General features: G+C 38.7%; 1 protein-coding gene across 2 annotated transcripts in view; it reads right to left on the reverse strand.

Annotated features, from left to right (window-relative positions):
- METTL15 (methyltransferase 15, mitochondrial 12S rRNA N4-cytidine) overlaps positions 1-16,694 on the reverse strand; it is a 380,086-nt gene that overhangs the window by 111,119 nt on the left and 252,273 nt on the right. The window contains exon 6 of one of the 2 annotated variants that reach the window (XM_060304425.2): positions 6,986-7,049. The exons of the other annotated variant lie outside the window; for it this stretch is intronic. Coding sequence (XP_060160408.1) covers positions 7,033-7,049 — 17 coding nt within the window. The 3' untranslated portion in view covers positions 6,986-7,032. The remainder of the gene's footprint in view (positions 1-6,985; positions 7,050-16,694) is intronic. 2 annotated transcript variants of the gene reach the window in all.

The raw sequence follows: 16,694 nt of genomic DNA on the forward strand, positions 1-16,694 counted from the left end.
TAAAAAAAAAAGAATGAGATTACTTTTGACTAAAGCTGACCAAAGAGGAAGGGTCTGAGCCAAGTCATAAATTGCAGCAAATTTTGTGGTGTAGATATGAGAACACTCATCTGCTGAAATAACAGGGAAAAGGCAAGTATGCCTATCTAATATCTGAGAAAAGGTGTAAGAGGATGGGCATTTTATAGGGCGGGTTTAAAAACTGGAGAGAGAAACATCTGAACAGATTGAAGAATACCTGACTAAAGATTTAGTCCCTGTTGCAACACTATATGTGAAGCTTCTTTTTCCATTTATTCACTCAATTCAAAATATCCATTGAGCACCTTCATATAATGGTGAAACAATGAGTAAAAATGTCACCTGTTGTAGCTAAGGAGACAGAAAATGTAGTAATGAACTTTTGGATTTGAGTGGTGAGATTTCCAGGCAAAACCTTCAAGGTGCTGGACTGGCTCTTATTGGCTGTATTTGATAAACTGCTATAAATAAGAAGGAGATGTTCTAAAGAAAAACGAGCTAGTTTATAAGCAGAAAACAGAAGAAATATAGAGGGTTCATGATTTTCTCACAGGGAACATAGCACTGTTTTTCATCCCTAACCTCTCTGGGAAGCAGAAAATGTCTCAAAATAAAACACTGCTTGGGGACAAAAGATCAAATCACAGATGTGGCCATAAGATCCTTTATAAAGATCTGTGAAAGAATTAAGGCAGGGCCTAGTAGAACTTCTCTGCTATACTAAAAGGTTTATAAGGGTATTAAAGTTGTGGCTTTTAGCTCATGGAGTAAAATTACATCATATTCATAGGAAATCCACAATGTTTTTAATTCAGCTGAAATGGCAATGTTCTGTTAGTATAGATTAAAAGGAATTGAGACTGTAGAAAAAATGTCTTAAAATTGTAGAAAGACTTTTGTGCCCCCAATTCTCCATAGGCAGGAAGCAGGAATATTGTCCAATACTCTCTTCAGAAGGAACGAAGGAGGGTGAAAAAGAAATGATATGCTAGCGGTCTTAGCCAAAAGCCATGGAGAACAATGGACTGGGAGCCATTTCCAGGGAGCAGAACTGAAGTCTAACCAAAGAATATTCCCCATCTCCAGAGTAAGGGAAACTGGCAGAATTTGCCCATAAAATGTTTAGAATTGCTATGGATCAGTAACTGCTATGTACAGTCTACCCTTCCCCCTTCCCAAATGAGAATATTTATAGGTGATTATCTTCTAATTTCATCACTATACGGTAGGTATGTATAGGGCAGATAACTTCTTTTTCTAGTATATAATTTTCTGGATCAATTATGTGAACCTGATGTAGATCAAAACACCCTTGACTTCAAGCATCATGCCACTTGAGTTTAGGAGGATCTTGGAATGTAAGTGAACATCTTCTGCATGTGACATCATGTTGGTAATTGTGGCCAGAAAGCAAACTATGGTAGACTGTTTGAACTAGAGAGCCCTAGGATTCCATGCCTGCCTATACCCATGTTTTTTGGTCATGTTTTTTCACTCTAACCGTGGGCTTGTTTAGACCAGTGGGGAATAAAATCTGACACCGGCAGAGACTTGAAATAGTTCTTGTGTACCTCTTTTGATTCCTGACACTGCCATTAGAACATATCTGGGCTAGCCTACTGGAGGTAATGAGAGACACATAGAAAAGAGTCAAGTTGTTCTAGCTGAACCTATAGCAGATCGGATGATCCCTAGTCAACGTGCCAACTGACTGCACCTTCCTGAAAAAGCCTAGCCAAAATGAGCTGAGCCTGGCCCAGATCAGCAAAACAATTCAGCCAACTTGTAGACGCATGAGAAGTAATGGACACTAAGTTTAGGGTGGTATGTTACACTGTAAAAGAAATCGAAACAGACAGTATGTAAAATGGAATCTATTTGCCATCTCAGTACTAAAAGTTCCCTTTGAAGAAGTTTAATTAAGGTAAATTTGAAAGATCCTTCGTTAACAGATTCATCTTATAATGATACCATAAAATCTCAGCCAGATAGACACCTCTAAACTTACAAACAGATTAAACAGAATAGCAGACAGACTACAACCGATACAAGAATTCAATAAGTCAGTGTCTGAATCACTGAAAAGAGCCATGGTCAGAGATGTAATTATTCTATCACAGCATGGCCCAGCCTCTTCAATGCAGGATGATTCCCAAGGGACCATCCAGTCCTTAGAAATAAGTCTAGTTTAATTACATTTGGTAATTAGATACCTCTAATAAAAATCACAGTTAGGATGAATGGGGGATTCTTAGTGGGATTAGAGAAGAAAGGATTGATCTATGAGACATAATCAAAGGGGAAACCAACTAGTCTTAAAGTCTGACTCTGGTTGGGGAAGTATGAAAAATGAGGCATCAAAGATGATCACAACCCAGTAATTAATTTGCTTAAAAACCTTCAATGGCTCTTTGGGAATTTATGTGGTATCCCTCCAAAGTCTAAGGTCCATGAAGGACTGGGTCATTAAAAATCAACATTATTATCCTCACAAAAGCTAACATCTAGTGACTGCTTATGTTTGTTATATGTCAGGCAGTATACTTCATTAACTGTCTTGTTTATGTTTACAACAACCCTGAAAAATAGAAACTGATATTACCCCCATTTTACAGACAAGGAACTAAAGTCTTGGGAGCTTGAAGTGACTTGCCCAAGGTCATCCAGCTAGGACACAGTGGAGTCAGGGTTCAAACAGAGGTCTGTCTCTTACTTCAAAGCACTTACTCTTAAACATTATCTTATTCTGCCTCTTATAAGACACTATTAGCTCCCCAATGCCAACTCAGGTTTGGCAAATAGTAGATACAATATATATTTGCTGAATGAATAAATTTTTAAAAAGGAATAAATAAAAAGATAAATGAACAAATGAGTAAGAAATGATAGCACCAATGACAGAGACAAAAACTGAGAGGAGGACCTTAAGGAAGAGGTAGGAAGACTTTGGACCTTATTTGCTAATAAGAAAATGGTAATTACTCCATGTGTTCTGGAAGAAATTAACAGGAAGGAATTTGAGAAAGAAATTAAATGAACATCGGTTTTTGACATCGTCAATATAAAAGCAATTGGGTTATTTACACAGGAGCGACCTTTGTTTATGTGGAGGTAAAATGCAAAAACAGAGGGAGAGGAGGTCACCAAAATGAGTAAATGGACAAGGTCTGGTAGTTTACTGCTGAGAAGGAATATTTCCCCAAGTCGTGGTCACATATGGTCATACTGTAAATCATTCTTCCCAGAGTGTACTTGCTTCCATGTGCACTGACCCTAATTAGCAAGAATTCATTGATTATGTCCCTATATGTACTATTCACTGTGCCAGACCCTTCATATGCATTCCATAATTTAATTCTCACAGCAACACTGTGAGATGAATATCATTCCATTTTTATGGATGAGGGTCAGTGAGAGAAAGATCATTCAGTTAGAAAACGGTGGAGGGGTTCAAACTTAGATCTTTCTAACACTAAAACCCTTTCTTATTTTCTTATACTATACAAACAGAACTGCCAGGTAACTGACTGAAAGAGAAGAGTGGCCTTCAATGGGCAATGTTGAAGGAGAAACACTTTTCCCTTCCAATACATTTGCAAGGAGAGAAAAGAATAATAAACATGAAAGATCATTTCCAGTCAGTTGAATGATTATATCAGTAATTATTGGTCTTTATACTTAATTCCTTAAAAAAGAAAGAAATACACCCAACTTTGATTAAACTACCACAACACCGTGAAGGCTATGTAGCAGAGAAAATAGCGTGGGCAGTTTTTCTTTTCCAGCTCAGTGTCTTTATTCTTTTGCATCCTCAGTTGCTATCCAAACAACTTATTTTGCCCATGTAAGACTATATGGTTTGACTAAGGATTTGGTCATCTTAATTATAATCCCTTGGATGGCACAAAAGGGCATTCTCCACGAGATGGATGCCAAGTCATATAAAGTTTTGGAGCAGAAAGGTGGAGTCTTTCCTACACCCATAGTTACATACACTGGTGCTAATGGAAGGATTTCTCCATTCCTAACACGGGCTGGGAGAGAGTCAAGAATTCTATGATGAGCACCCTGTGGAGAAACAGTTTGCTTGTTGTCCAAAACAAGTCAGTTTAATAGTCTGACTCTTTCCTGGAGTGTCAGTATAGATTTCACTGGACATAAGTGTCCTCATTTCCCTTTTTAAAGTATTTTTATAATACTTCCAACAATGTTCCAAGGCGCTTCTGACTCTCAGCCTTCTTCATTTAAGGACACACATTATGTCCTCTAAGATACTATAGCTTTCTGATGGCAGGGACTCTCTAAATAGGAGTTTGGGTTGTGGCAAGATCAAACTGAGAAGAGAGTCTTAGTTTGAGGGACTTTATTATGCAAAATAGGGCAAAGTAAACAATGAGAGGCAGATCTGGCTATATTTCTGACAGCCCAGCAGGGGTGGAATCCATGCAGGGAAGAGGTAGCAGTCCAGGCAGAGGGGGCCAAAAAGTCAGGCAGGTAGAACGTGGTGATGAGCATTCCAGACAAAGATAATATAAATAGGTGGTGAGCACAGAGAGTTAACATGGCCCCAGTGGGGCCTGGGCTTCAGGAATAGAACTCAAGTCATCAGGCTATGAGAAGGGGGGTCTGTTGGTGACAAATACAGGCCCCATTCTCAGAAGTACCAGGGTCCTGGAAAAGAAATAAAGACACAAGGGAACAAGACAGAAACTCTAGCGGTGATTTGACCTCATGAATAAGGAGGAGTTAGCTTGTTAAGGAGATCATGCCAGATCAGAAGGGAAATTGAAGTCCTGAGCCCCTAAGCCAGATTGAGGGCAAGATGTCTCCCAGAGTCTATGTTCATTTTCAGCTTACCTTAGAGAGCCATCTATATGGTTTAGAGGGATTAAGTCAGCCCCTATAGTGACTTGTAGATTATGGAATTTTATATTCCACCACAGGTTTAAGTCTAGAGCCCTGAGCATGTAGAAGACATTTAATTATAACCATCTATACTAAGTGTATTCTATGTGCTAGGCACTAGTCTAGGTGCTTGACATGTGTTACCTCATTTAACTATATCCAAAGAAATATATACCATTATTCCTATTTAAAAGACAAGGATCCTAAGGATCAGGGAGGAGTTTGTTGCATAGGGTTTTGGGGTGGGGTGTGTCGAAGAACTGTTCTACACTTTGATTATGGTAAGGATTGCATTTGTCAAATTTTGGAGTGAGTTTTACTGAATGTAAATTCAATTTCAATAAACAGGACTTTAAAAACTTAAAAAAAAATGACAAGGCATCCAAGGCCAGGTAGGTGTAGTAAATTGTCCGAAGTCATGCATTTAATAAATGATGATGTTGGAATACAGATACAAATAGCTTAACAACAAAACCCAATCTTTAAAGTAGATTGCCAATCTTGGTCATACATTTTTGTACAACAACTATTTGCTAAATTCTTGTTATGTGGCAAACTCTATGCTAGATATTATAGGTACCATCTATGCCCTTAAGGAGTTTAGTTATAGTGGGAAGACAGATGCATTAAAGACAGTAACGCTTACCCCCGGACTCTGGTGGAAAACTAGAGGGTGCTATGAGAGCACTTAATGCTGGGACCCAATACTCCCCTAAAGTGAGACCTCCTGAGGGAAGTGATGGAAGATTAGTGGTCATGAAAGCAAAGGATGGAGAGTAAAGGGGAAGAAACAACTTTATCAAAGCCCCAGAGGCAAGAGAAAGCATGATTGCTTTCAAGTTACTGAACAAAGCTTGTGGACAGGAGTGTAGGGTGTATAAGGAGGTGGGAGGAAGAGAGAAGAGATGTCACCACAGAAGTGGCCGAGCCCCATTACGCAGGACCAGGGAGGCCACACCTCCTGGACTCACCCTGATGAAAAAGCCAGGAAAGGGTTTGAAAGTCACATGACCAAATGTGCAGTTGGGGAAAATATTCTGGCTTCTATGTGGAAAGGATGGATGAATGGATGAATAGAAAACCAACTCTTAGGACTTCCCTGGCAGTCCAGTAGTTAAGGTTTCATGCTTCCACTGCAGGGGGTGCAGGTCGATTCCTGATCGGGGAACTGAGATCCTGCGTGCCAAGGCGCGGCCGAAAAAACAAACAAGCAAACAAACTCACTCTTGCTCTTTATACTCCATGAAACAGGCCCAAGTAGGGTTTAATTGCTCCTGCAGCCCATCTGCCCCTTAGCCTTCTACTGGGGCCTAGAGCCCAGAAGACAGCCCCCGAGGCTGAGTCCACCATCAGGAATACTATCATATGGAAATAATGAATGGTTTTCATTTAATGGTTGTTTCCTTTCATACTCTGTATGGCCCCTCACGTCCCCATCCCAGTCAGGTGGGCTCCATTGGTTTTTGAGTCTCCATGCCCAGCTTTTATAGCTCTGACAAGTCATCTACCACCCTCTACCGCTGCTACCTCGAAAACATTTTTCTGCTCTCTCTGCATCCCTGCAGTGGACCCGCAGATTATGGTTCAACACAGAGAAAGAGGAGCACAGAAGAGGTCTGGAATGTTCGCTGCGATTCCAAACACGTAAAAGGTCTTGGCCTTATGTGATAAATCATACCTTCCACATCTGTCAGTGGAAGAATGGAAAGGGGCACATCTCTTCTTCTGTGTGTGGCCAAATGGATTTCTCCCAGCACTAAACAAGCCCATTTGAAGTACAGGTTGGCAGGGGTCAATTCCTTTATCATCACACACATTTTAACAACCCAGTTGCTCAAAGAATGTAAAGCTCTATAACTGCCAACAAAGAGGGAGCTTTGAAGAGCCTTTCAGAAGGAATTATGTACACAAAATTCTAATTGTTGCATTGAGTTAATGCCCCTCTTTGTGTTCCTACCACTTTTTTATCATAATTATGTACCTTCTCTACACTTTTACCCCATCTTATCCTTCATGCATAGAACCAAATAGGAGAGAGGGGCCTATAATAGTTACCCACCTTAGGTACCTGTAGACTAAGCAAGAGGTGATGACTTTAGGTCTTTTTCATAAGACAGTGCAGCCTAGAAAAAGAAAGGGCAAGTGTTTAGAAAGAATAAAACAAGCAATAGGTTAGATATTTTCACTTCTTCTCTGTAAGTTAAGACATTTTTGCTTATTAGTAAGGTTAGTTTAAGACAGGTTTATAGCCATTATGACTATAAAAGTGATTCAATATTAGCATTATACCAAAATGACAGATGCAAATGCCAGTAAGGAGAACATTCTGAGCAGTTTAAAGGGCTCTAAAAATGCAAAGCATTATGCCTAGGTTTCTCATTAGCCTCATATAGCTATGACATCCCACCTGTAGTCAATATTCTATCATCCATGTTCAAAATGGACCTGATTTCAAAAAAACAAAAGAAACCTTCACTCAGTTTCCTGAAGTAGAGAGAGAAAGGAAAGAAGGAAGAAAGGGAGGGAAGGAAGGAAGGGAGGGAGGGAGGGAGGAAGGGAAGAAGGAAGGAAGATGGAAGGAAGGAAGAGAAAGAGAAAGGGGAAGAGAGTCAGGCTATTGATCAGGCTAAGGTGATATAATACAGCTCATGCACTTTATTCATATAGGAATGTTCCTGAGCTCACGTTTGTAGTCAATTTTCTTATATTTTAGGTACAACTTTAATGAGCGTGATTATCTAGTTTCCCAGTCCAAGGTATCCTGGAGGCAGCAGATCACCTGGGAGACACACACGGGCAGCATCAAAAAGTGACAGCTGGCAGTGCAAGAGTTGATGAAGAAGACAGAAAACCTCTGAAAAGTTGATACCGGAACTCCAACACAGAGCCCTGCACTCAACAGGCTCTATTACAGCCCTCTAGAATAATTTATGATTGAGTCATCAAGACAAGATCAAATTAGAATGTTCTATTTAATAAAGCCTGGATATATATATACATTTTCAAAGATGTTCACCAAAAATAGTTTAAATGAACCTATTTTTGTACATATGAACTTTGTAACCAGAACAACTCATTTCCTTAATGTTCGAGATGGATAGTTAACATTTTACTGTATGTTGGTTATGTCCTAATTTTAATCTCAAGCGACCTGCCCCTCCTGCCTCTCCTGCCCCTCAGTGACCAGGGAGCCACACTCCGGAAACACAATGTCATTATACTAATACTACCTTAAACTTAACAAAATTAGGTAGGTAAATTTACTACCACCTCCCCAAATAAAAGCACACATTGCTACCCCAGCCCCAAATATATGACTCCAGAGTTATCTATGCCACTGCCTGCTGCCAATCATATGCAATATATGTTAGTGTATGCGCTGACCAAATTTAAATTCAATTTTAGCAGGCCACGTAAGAAGACATCCTTCTAATCTAACAGTCTGAGCTTTTTGTGACTGAATTTGTCTTTGAATCCCTTGAGTCAGAATCTCAAGATACCAAATCATTGTCACCCAATTGAGCTTAACTCTTGAACCTGGAAGAGAAAGACAATAGATTGACTGGGACCTTGAAAATGGAGCAAGAACCTACATAGGTGTTGTTTTGCGTGATTCTTTTCACAAATATTAAAAATGGAAAAATCAGGGTCACCAATGCCAAATCAAACTTGAGATAAGAATTCTGCTGTACTAATGGTCAAGGTTTCTAGACACCATCAATACTTGAAATAAGAGTGAAAAAGAATAAAAGAGAAAGAATGGTAAGTGTACAAACACCAAGAACCACCATCCACTTGGGAATAGCATGCCAAATTTTTTAGCATAGCACAAAGGAGGAAAGAACCCTATGGAGAAAAGCTTTACAAAGCCATTCATAAAAAGTTATGGTCAGTGTTGGACAAAGGGGGCATATCAGTCAGGATAATGCTATAGTGATGGACAACTCCCAAGGTCCAAAGCTTAAAACAACAAATGTCTCTTTCTTTCTCATGCCACATGTCCACTGCAGGTCACCTTGAGCTCTGCTCTATGTTGGCTGCCTTCCTCACTCCAGGATCTAGGCTCACAGAAGAGCTATTATCTGGTCACTGCAGTTCATAGTGACAGAAGGAAGGAGAGGAAGTACTAAAGCATATGTTGGTCCCTAGAACCTCTGCCTGGATGACTTTTAAGGGAGTAGGAAGTATAACCCTCCTGCAGGGAGGGGCTTCAAATACTGGTGCGCTGGAATGCAGTCACTACAGGCAGTAGGGTAAAAGTGCCAAGAGGTCTGCCAAAGATCAGGGCTTTTTGAACTTCAGCATACACAAGAATCCTGTGGAGAGCTATTTTTTTTTAAATATACTTAAAAAAATTTTTTTAATTAATTTTTTGGCTGCGTTGGGTCTTTGTTGCTGTACGTGGGCTTTCTCTAGTTGCAGCGAGAGGGGACTACTCTTCGTTGCAGTGTGCGGGCTTCTCATTGCAGTGGCTTCTCTTGTTGCAGAGCATGGCTCCAGGTGCATGGGCTTCAGTAGTTGTGGTGCTCAGGCTCAGTAGTTGTGGCGCACGGGCTTAGCTGCTCCGCAGCATGTGAAATCTTCCTGGACCAGTGATCAAACCCGTGTCCCCTGCATTGGCAGACGGATTCTTAACCACTGCTCCACCAGGGGAGTCCTGGAGAGTTTCTTAAAACACAGCTTTCTGGGCCCCACCCTCAGCCGGCCTAATTCAGTAATCCTGGGTGGAGCCCAAGAATGTGCATTTCTTTATATACAGGCACACCTCACCTTGTGCTTTGCTTGATTGCACTTTGCAGATGAGTTTTTAACAAACTGAACGTTTGTGGCAATCCTGCCTCAAACAAGTCTATCGGGATCATTTTTCCAACAGCATTTGCTCACTTCATGTCTCTTGGAACATTTTGGTAATTCTTGCAATATGTCCAACCTTTTCATTATTATTATATTTGTTATGGTGATCTGTGACCAGTGATCTTTGATGTTACCACTGCAAAAAGCTTACGACACCTTGAAGGCTCAGATGATGGTTAGCATCCTTTAGCAATAAAATATTTTTAAATTAAAAAAAATGCACATTTCTAACAAACTCCTAGGTGATGCTGATGTTGCTGGTCCATAGACCATACTTTGAGTAGGAATGATACAGAGCTATTGCTGGGAATCAGCTGTCCAAACAGACATTATGTGTTCCAACCTCATCCGTGCATCTAGGTGGGGACAAATGACTGGTTCTCACCAAAGAAATACGAGCAAAAGTGATGCATGTCACTTCTTGAATTAAAGTGGTTAAAAAGAAGCGCCTTGTTCTCCCACTTCCTTCTGCCATGTGCTTTCTACTTTTTGATGCCTGAGGCAACATTATAGCTCACGTTTGAAGTTAAAGACTTCATCAACCTAAGCCACCTTCCCCCACGGACAAGAAGAACCTACATCAGATTACTATGGGAAAAGGAATAAATTTCTACCATGTTAAGCCATGAAATATAGGGATTTTTTTTTTACAGCAGGTAGCATTACCTTATCTAACCCTGGAGAGACTGGGAAGAAGGTCCAGAGAATCTTGATCCTCTGTCCAATATTTATCATTTTTCTCTCCTTCAGTTACATGAGAAACCTCTCTGCCTCCTTAACTTTTACACATGTCACCCCCTTTGATCCTCCTTTATTATATCTGTTTTCTTCTCTAACTCACTGTGGTAACAGATAAAATTAAATGGATTAGGATTATGGGGTGAAAAAACTCAGAATCACTTTAATTCCTGCTTAGGGTATTAGCTTAGTACCTTAATAATACACTTAATTATAGTTTATTCATTCATTTAACAAAACCTAACTCAATGCTAACTTATATATGGCTAAAACAGCCCTGTCTCCAAAATTGGCCTGGGCATCACCCCTGGTCCCTCCCATAACCACGGCAGATATTGAAAATTAGCAGTGCTTTTTCTCACTGAGTCAGGAGAAACCCTCAGAATCCTTTACAGCAGGGTACTCCAAATAACCACGACCAATAAATCCATAATGGTGGTTTTGCCATGAAGGAAAAAAAAAAAAGCAATATGTATCCAAGTCATTTCTATCATTTTTATCAATAAATGGATTTTTCCAAAGATGTTACAAAAGGTTTGGTCTCCTGTGGTCACTCATTTCAATCTAATTCTAATATGTTTTCCTGAGTAATGGAAGCTGTAAAGACCATACTACATTTGCAGCTAAGTTTCCACACCGATTTAGGTTCCACTAAGCAGATATGCCTGCACAAAACTTGAAATGCAGAAATCAGCAATGTGAGATAGAAGCCTTATATGAAGAGACTGGACCTTCGGGCAAACACTACAGCAGAAGTGTTTGGTTTTCCTGAGGCAGCAGTGAGGAAGGTTTTACAGGTCAGGACCTGGCATCAAAGGCACAGAACAGCAGGTGTCTATGGCAGACAGGTTTCTCTTAACAAGTCCCTGGTGTGGTTGGGCAATTCATCAGGCCATTGTTCCTGAACTAGCAGGACCTACGCTTGGTTCCACCCTTAGTTCCAGGCAAGATGGGCTCCTGTTCTGGGACCAATACTTTAGAGGCTCTTTCTCTGGCTCTCCTCTGGCTACCTCCCCTCCCCCACAAAAAACAAAACAAACAAATAAAAATCGCTGAGAAGTATGTGGGGTCAACAGGACATACTTAACTGGATTTCTAGCCCCAGATTGTGCCCTGGGAACATGGACCCAGATTCCTTACTCAAATAGCCCTGAGCTTTCTGCCAGAGCCTTTGTGGGCCTCTACCCTGGGGCCGTTCTCCTAGGAGTGAACCATACTGCCAGTGTGGACACCTTTAGGTCTGAGGGCAGCTTGTTGCCAGGAGTATACATAGAGCTTGGACATGTGTGCTGTAGCATCGACAGATATGCCGATGAGGATCCCCTGCAGCTTAGAATGGAGCCAGAAATGGGAAGAGAAAGATTGGGAACCTGGATTGGGGGCTGGGGTCATGCTTTTCCCATGCCACTATGCTTTGTTGAGCAACCCAAAGGAGTCTGAGAATTCTAGTCAATCTTGACCTTCCAATGTCATTTTGAAGGTAAATTTCTCAAGGTGGGAACATAGCACCTATTTCATTTAACAGTTTGAAGCTTATGTTTAAGTGTTAATATTTAGAGATGTTATGTGAGTATCTACTTGTACTCTTGCCCCAGATCCCACAAATTCTAAGGACTACTTAGTTCTCTAGCCTCTGATGCATTCTGTAAGCTACTTCATGCTCTGTAATAAACCCCTTTCTGCCTAAACTCTTCAGAGTTTATTTTGTTCTCTAAAACCAAGAACCCTGGTTGTTACACTTCTCTAGATGTTTAGAAAGGGCCTGTATTTTCCTATTCTTGTAGATAAGTCTACATGAAGTCCAAGAATATGTTTTTTTTCAGTATCAACCATAGATTCTATTCGTTGTGACTCTTCCTGATCTCAAGGCTCTGTTACTATAGTAGAGAAGAGTATTCAAGGTTGAATGAGAGCCTGGGTTGGAGACAGCTCTAACACTTACCAAGTGTGCACTTTGAACAAGCCATTTTTAACCTCTCTGAACCCTAACTTCTCATCTGAGAATTGAATAGGATAGTGTGTGTACATATACTTCATTGAATAGCCCTCTGCTGATGGAACATTGCCATTACTGGAACTAAAGAAAAGAGTTAATAATAGCTGACTCCAGGGATATATTCCCTATGGTGTATTCTCAGATGTCCTTTCTTTTGTTTACTTCAAAAACCTCTGCTCCAATCACTTCCCTCTGGGAAACCAATTTCACTGTCCTAACTTATGACTCCATTAGGAAATGTTTCTAGAAAGTCATTCAAATGTTTCCATCTGCCAATCCCATTTTGGTACTTCAAGTTCTGACTCCTTATGCTTCAAGAAACCATTTTCTTCCTTGCTTGCTAGTTAAACTCTTCAACACTTGTCAAGCATTATTATATCATACTCACCCTACTCTGGGATTTAATCACACACTCCATCCACTTCAAGACATATTCATTTTCTGGAGTATCCAATTACATGATCCACAATATCAGAGATAAGGATTCAAGCATATAAGTTCCGCTTGGGTTTTCTTGCTTTTCTGAATCTTAAAGAATCTTTAGAGTTAGTCCTAGAGCAATGCAAGTTTAAAAGCTTTCACAACATGATGTATTTCCTTCTCATTACATTTTTTCAGATTAAGAAACTACTACAGCTGTAGCCTATGCTAGAGGAAGATAAGATTTTTGTGGCTCATAAACTTGGAAAATGGAATATATCAAAAGTCATTTTGTTGGCATATTTCAATTAAATACCTAAAATTCCATGATGATATAAGCAAGAACTGCATGAGGTCATTTCTATTTTTAAAGAATTTTCTAGTTTCTAATGGTCAGTCCTGTAAAGATTCCCCCACCAAAAAGTAACTGATTGGAATTGTGGAACCGTTGAGACATGGCATCGAATAGTTGAAGCTACATACAACCTTTGAGAAAGTGCTTTCCATTTTGGAAACAATCGCTGTACCTATAGGTTCTGTGGCTGGGCACTTAGGCATGTTGGCTCCATTCCTTGTCCTTCTTCAGCTCAGCTCTCTACTAGAGGGGGAGCATGAGCAATGCAGTCTGTTTCCCAGGATCTTATATGAGCTGTCTTCTGGCTGAGTTTTGACAAAGGAAGACAGTGGAAGGAGATTGAATGGGGTGGAAGAGAAAAGCCAGGACATTTCTCCTCCTGTGTCTCTGCTGGAGGCAGCTTCTCAGAAGTTAATTCTCCTCTGCGGCTCCAACTCCTCAGTTCCATTGCTTGATAGGTTCATTTAGATCCACCTTCCATCTGATGACCCTCTAGGCAATAATACTGCTAAATGTTTCATCTTTCTATACTACAGATGGTAGTGTTTTTCTGTTGTTTAACTTTTGGATTACCTTATCACTCCCTCTATGGTTCTTAGAAATTCCATCACCTGTGTAATAATTTCCCTAAATTAACTTCTGTGGAAAAATCTTAAAGTGATTTCTGCTTTCCTGGTTAGGCTCTGATTGATAATATAATGCACTTAATTTTTAAACAATGCACATAACTATTAGTGCACCAATAGGAATGTTAAGGAACTTGGATACAATAAGTCACCTTATAGACTTCTCAGGACTACGGGAAGTAAAATATAAACTGTGGAAAAAACTGCCCCAGAAGGAATAGACCAATGGAATTAGAGGTATCAATGGGATCTAGAGACTTGATGGTCATTTTATTTCCCTCCAGGTGAAATAATATCTAGGTGAGTAGTGAATATAATAACAGTTACTGACCTATTTAAAATTCTGACCTTGGGCCAGTGCGTTTATTATCTAGTATGGACTGCTTTAAGATGTTTAAAAAAAAGACGATCATTACAACAGTTCAGGGTAACACTTGAAAATATTATGTCTGGTTTGTTAACAAAACAAATGCCAAATATGATATAAACCAACATCATGGAAATATTTGCTTTCATTTTTATCTCATTCTTTCATTTATTCATTGATTACCTACCATATGTCAGTCACTCCTCTAGGCCCTATAAATGTATCCCTGAGTAAGGAAGAAAAAATATCCCCTACTTGTGTGGAGCTTATGGCCTGGAGCGGGTGAAGGCAGTGTTTGGACCAGTATCAACCAAGAGTTGAAAAACTCCATAGAAAAAACAGCCAAACCACACTTAGATTCTTTTTCTAAGTAATTTGTCATCTTAAATTCTAAAAAGAAAAAGAAAATGGTCTTTTTACTTTCTAAAATATAGTAGTACATAAGGGTACTGGATTTGAAGTTTGTCAAGTTTTGATTTGAGTTCAGGCTTTTTACTTTCCTGATTGGTTAAATTATCATGTTTATCAAGGATCCCTCATATAGGATCCTCTAAGTAATTTTAAAAATAGGGAATTGTGTTGAGAATAGAGATATTTAAGTTTGGAGAACTGAATTAAGTGAATAGTTCTGCCTCATTTTCATTTTATTTTTGATGTTCAGCAGTTGACCATGATGTGCTTGTGGATTCATTGTTTTTGTTGTTGTTGTTTTTGTTTACCAAATTTGGGAAACTTTAGGTCATTAATTTTTTAGATATATTTTACTGCCTTATTCAATCCCTCCACTTCTATGACTCCAATTACACTTTCATTAGACCAGTTTATATGGTCCCATGAGTCACTAAGAAAATACCATTAAAAAAAATTTTTTTTGTCTCTGTTCTTCAGATTGGATAATTTCTACTTTTTCATCTTCAAGTTCACTGACTTTTTTTTTCATTATCCAATCTTCTGTTAATACAATACAATCATTTTTAAAATTTTATAAGTATACTTGTTAGTTCTAGAATTCCACTTGGTTTTCATAGTTTCCATTTTTCTGATGAGATTTATCATTGTGCATTGCCTATATACATTCTTTCTTTTAGATTCTTAAGTATATTTATAATAGATAATTTAAAATCAGCATCTGCTAATTCCAACATCTGAGTCATCTGGGATCTGTTTCTTGTGGTTGCTTTATTTTCGTGACTAGTCACATTTTTCTATTTCTTCATATATCTAATATTTTTTATTTTAGGCAAAACATTTAAGATAATACATTCTAGTGAGTTTGATTATATAATCTACCTAAATAAGCTATTAAGTTTTGTTCTGGCAGGCAGTAAGACTTCTCCTTTATTTAAAAAAAAGAATCTGCTTTTATGATCTCACAAACTTCCTCTTATTCCTTTAAATACATCTGATCAACTTTTTCTACCATAAAAACTATCATGACTATAGTTAAGGGAAAAAACGCTGTACAAATGCTCAGCAACTTAGAAGTCATGGGTATTAGAGTTTGAAATCCATTTCATCCTTTTATTTCAAGGGTGCTTCTATGTGGAGAACCCATTGTACAGAATTGCATATATATTATTTTGTATTACCTATAAAGATCATATTCTGTAAGAAAGTAATATAAATCTTTTTTAAATTATAAATAGTCTTCCAAAATCAATTTGTAAATACATCTTAGTTTTCAAAGCTTAGTGTGTAAAAAAATGATCTTAAGCAATTCCAGGGAAGGAGTCTTATCAGCCTCATGGAAGGCTGAATTAGAGGAAATAAGAACAGTAATTTGGAGGTAAAGGAAACAAAACTACTTGTTAATCTCTGTTTGGATGAAATATGTATGAGGACTGAGCCCATATTTGAACACATGTCCTTTTCCTGTTTGAGCCAAAGACGGAAAACCAATTATTTAATAGTATTTTTGTTATCGTTTTAAAAAGAACGTATTTGTTGTACATTTTTTTAAATACTTAAAAGTATAAAAAAAAATGTGTTTAGTCTTCTCAGAGATAAATACCTGAATATATTAAGGTATTTCCTTCAAATTTTGATATGTAGGTATACATGTATATGTGTATGGGTGGGTGAGTATGTGTCTGGGTGTATGTTGGGTAAAAAACCACATATATAAAACAAAATTGGATTGATGCTCCCAATATAATGTTTTATCTTATATGTGTTACTAAAAACATTAAATGGGCTTTTCCATAGCATTAAGTGGTCTTTGAAAAATGTGATCTTTAGATGGCCAACAGGCACATTGAAAAAATGCTCAACGTCGCCAATTATTAGAGGAATGCAAATCAAAATGACAATGAGATATCACCTCACATTGGTCAGAATGACCATCAACAAAAAGTCTACAAATAATAAATGCTGGAGAGGGTGTAGAGAAAAGGGAACTCTCATACACTGTTT

This window comes from Globicephala melas, chromosome 8 (assembly GCF_963455315.2).
Source record: "Globicephala melas chromosome 8, mGloMel1.2, whole genome shotgun sequence".
Lineage (NCBI taxonomy): Eukaryota > Metazoa > Chordata > Mammalia > Artiodactyla > Delphinidae > Globicephala > Globicephala melas.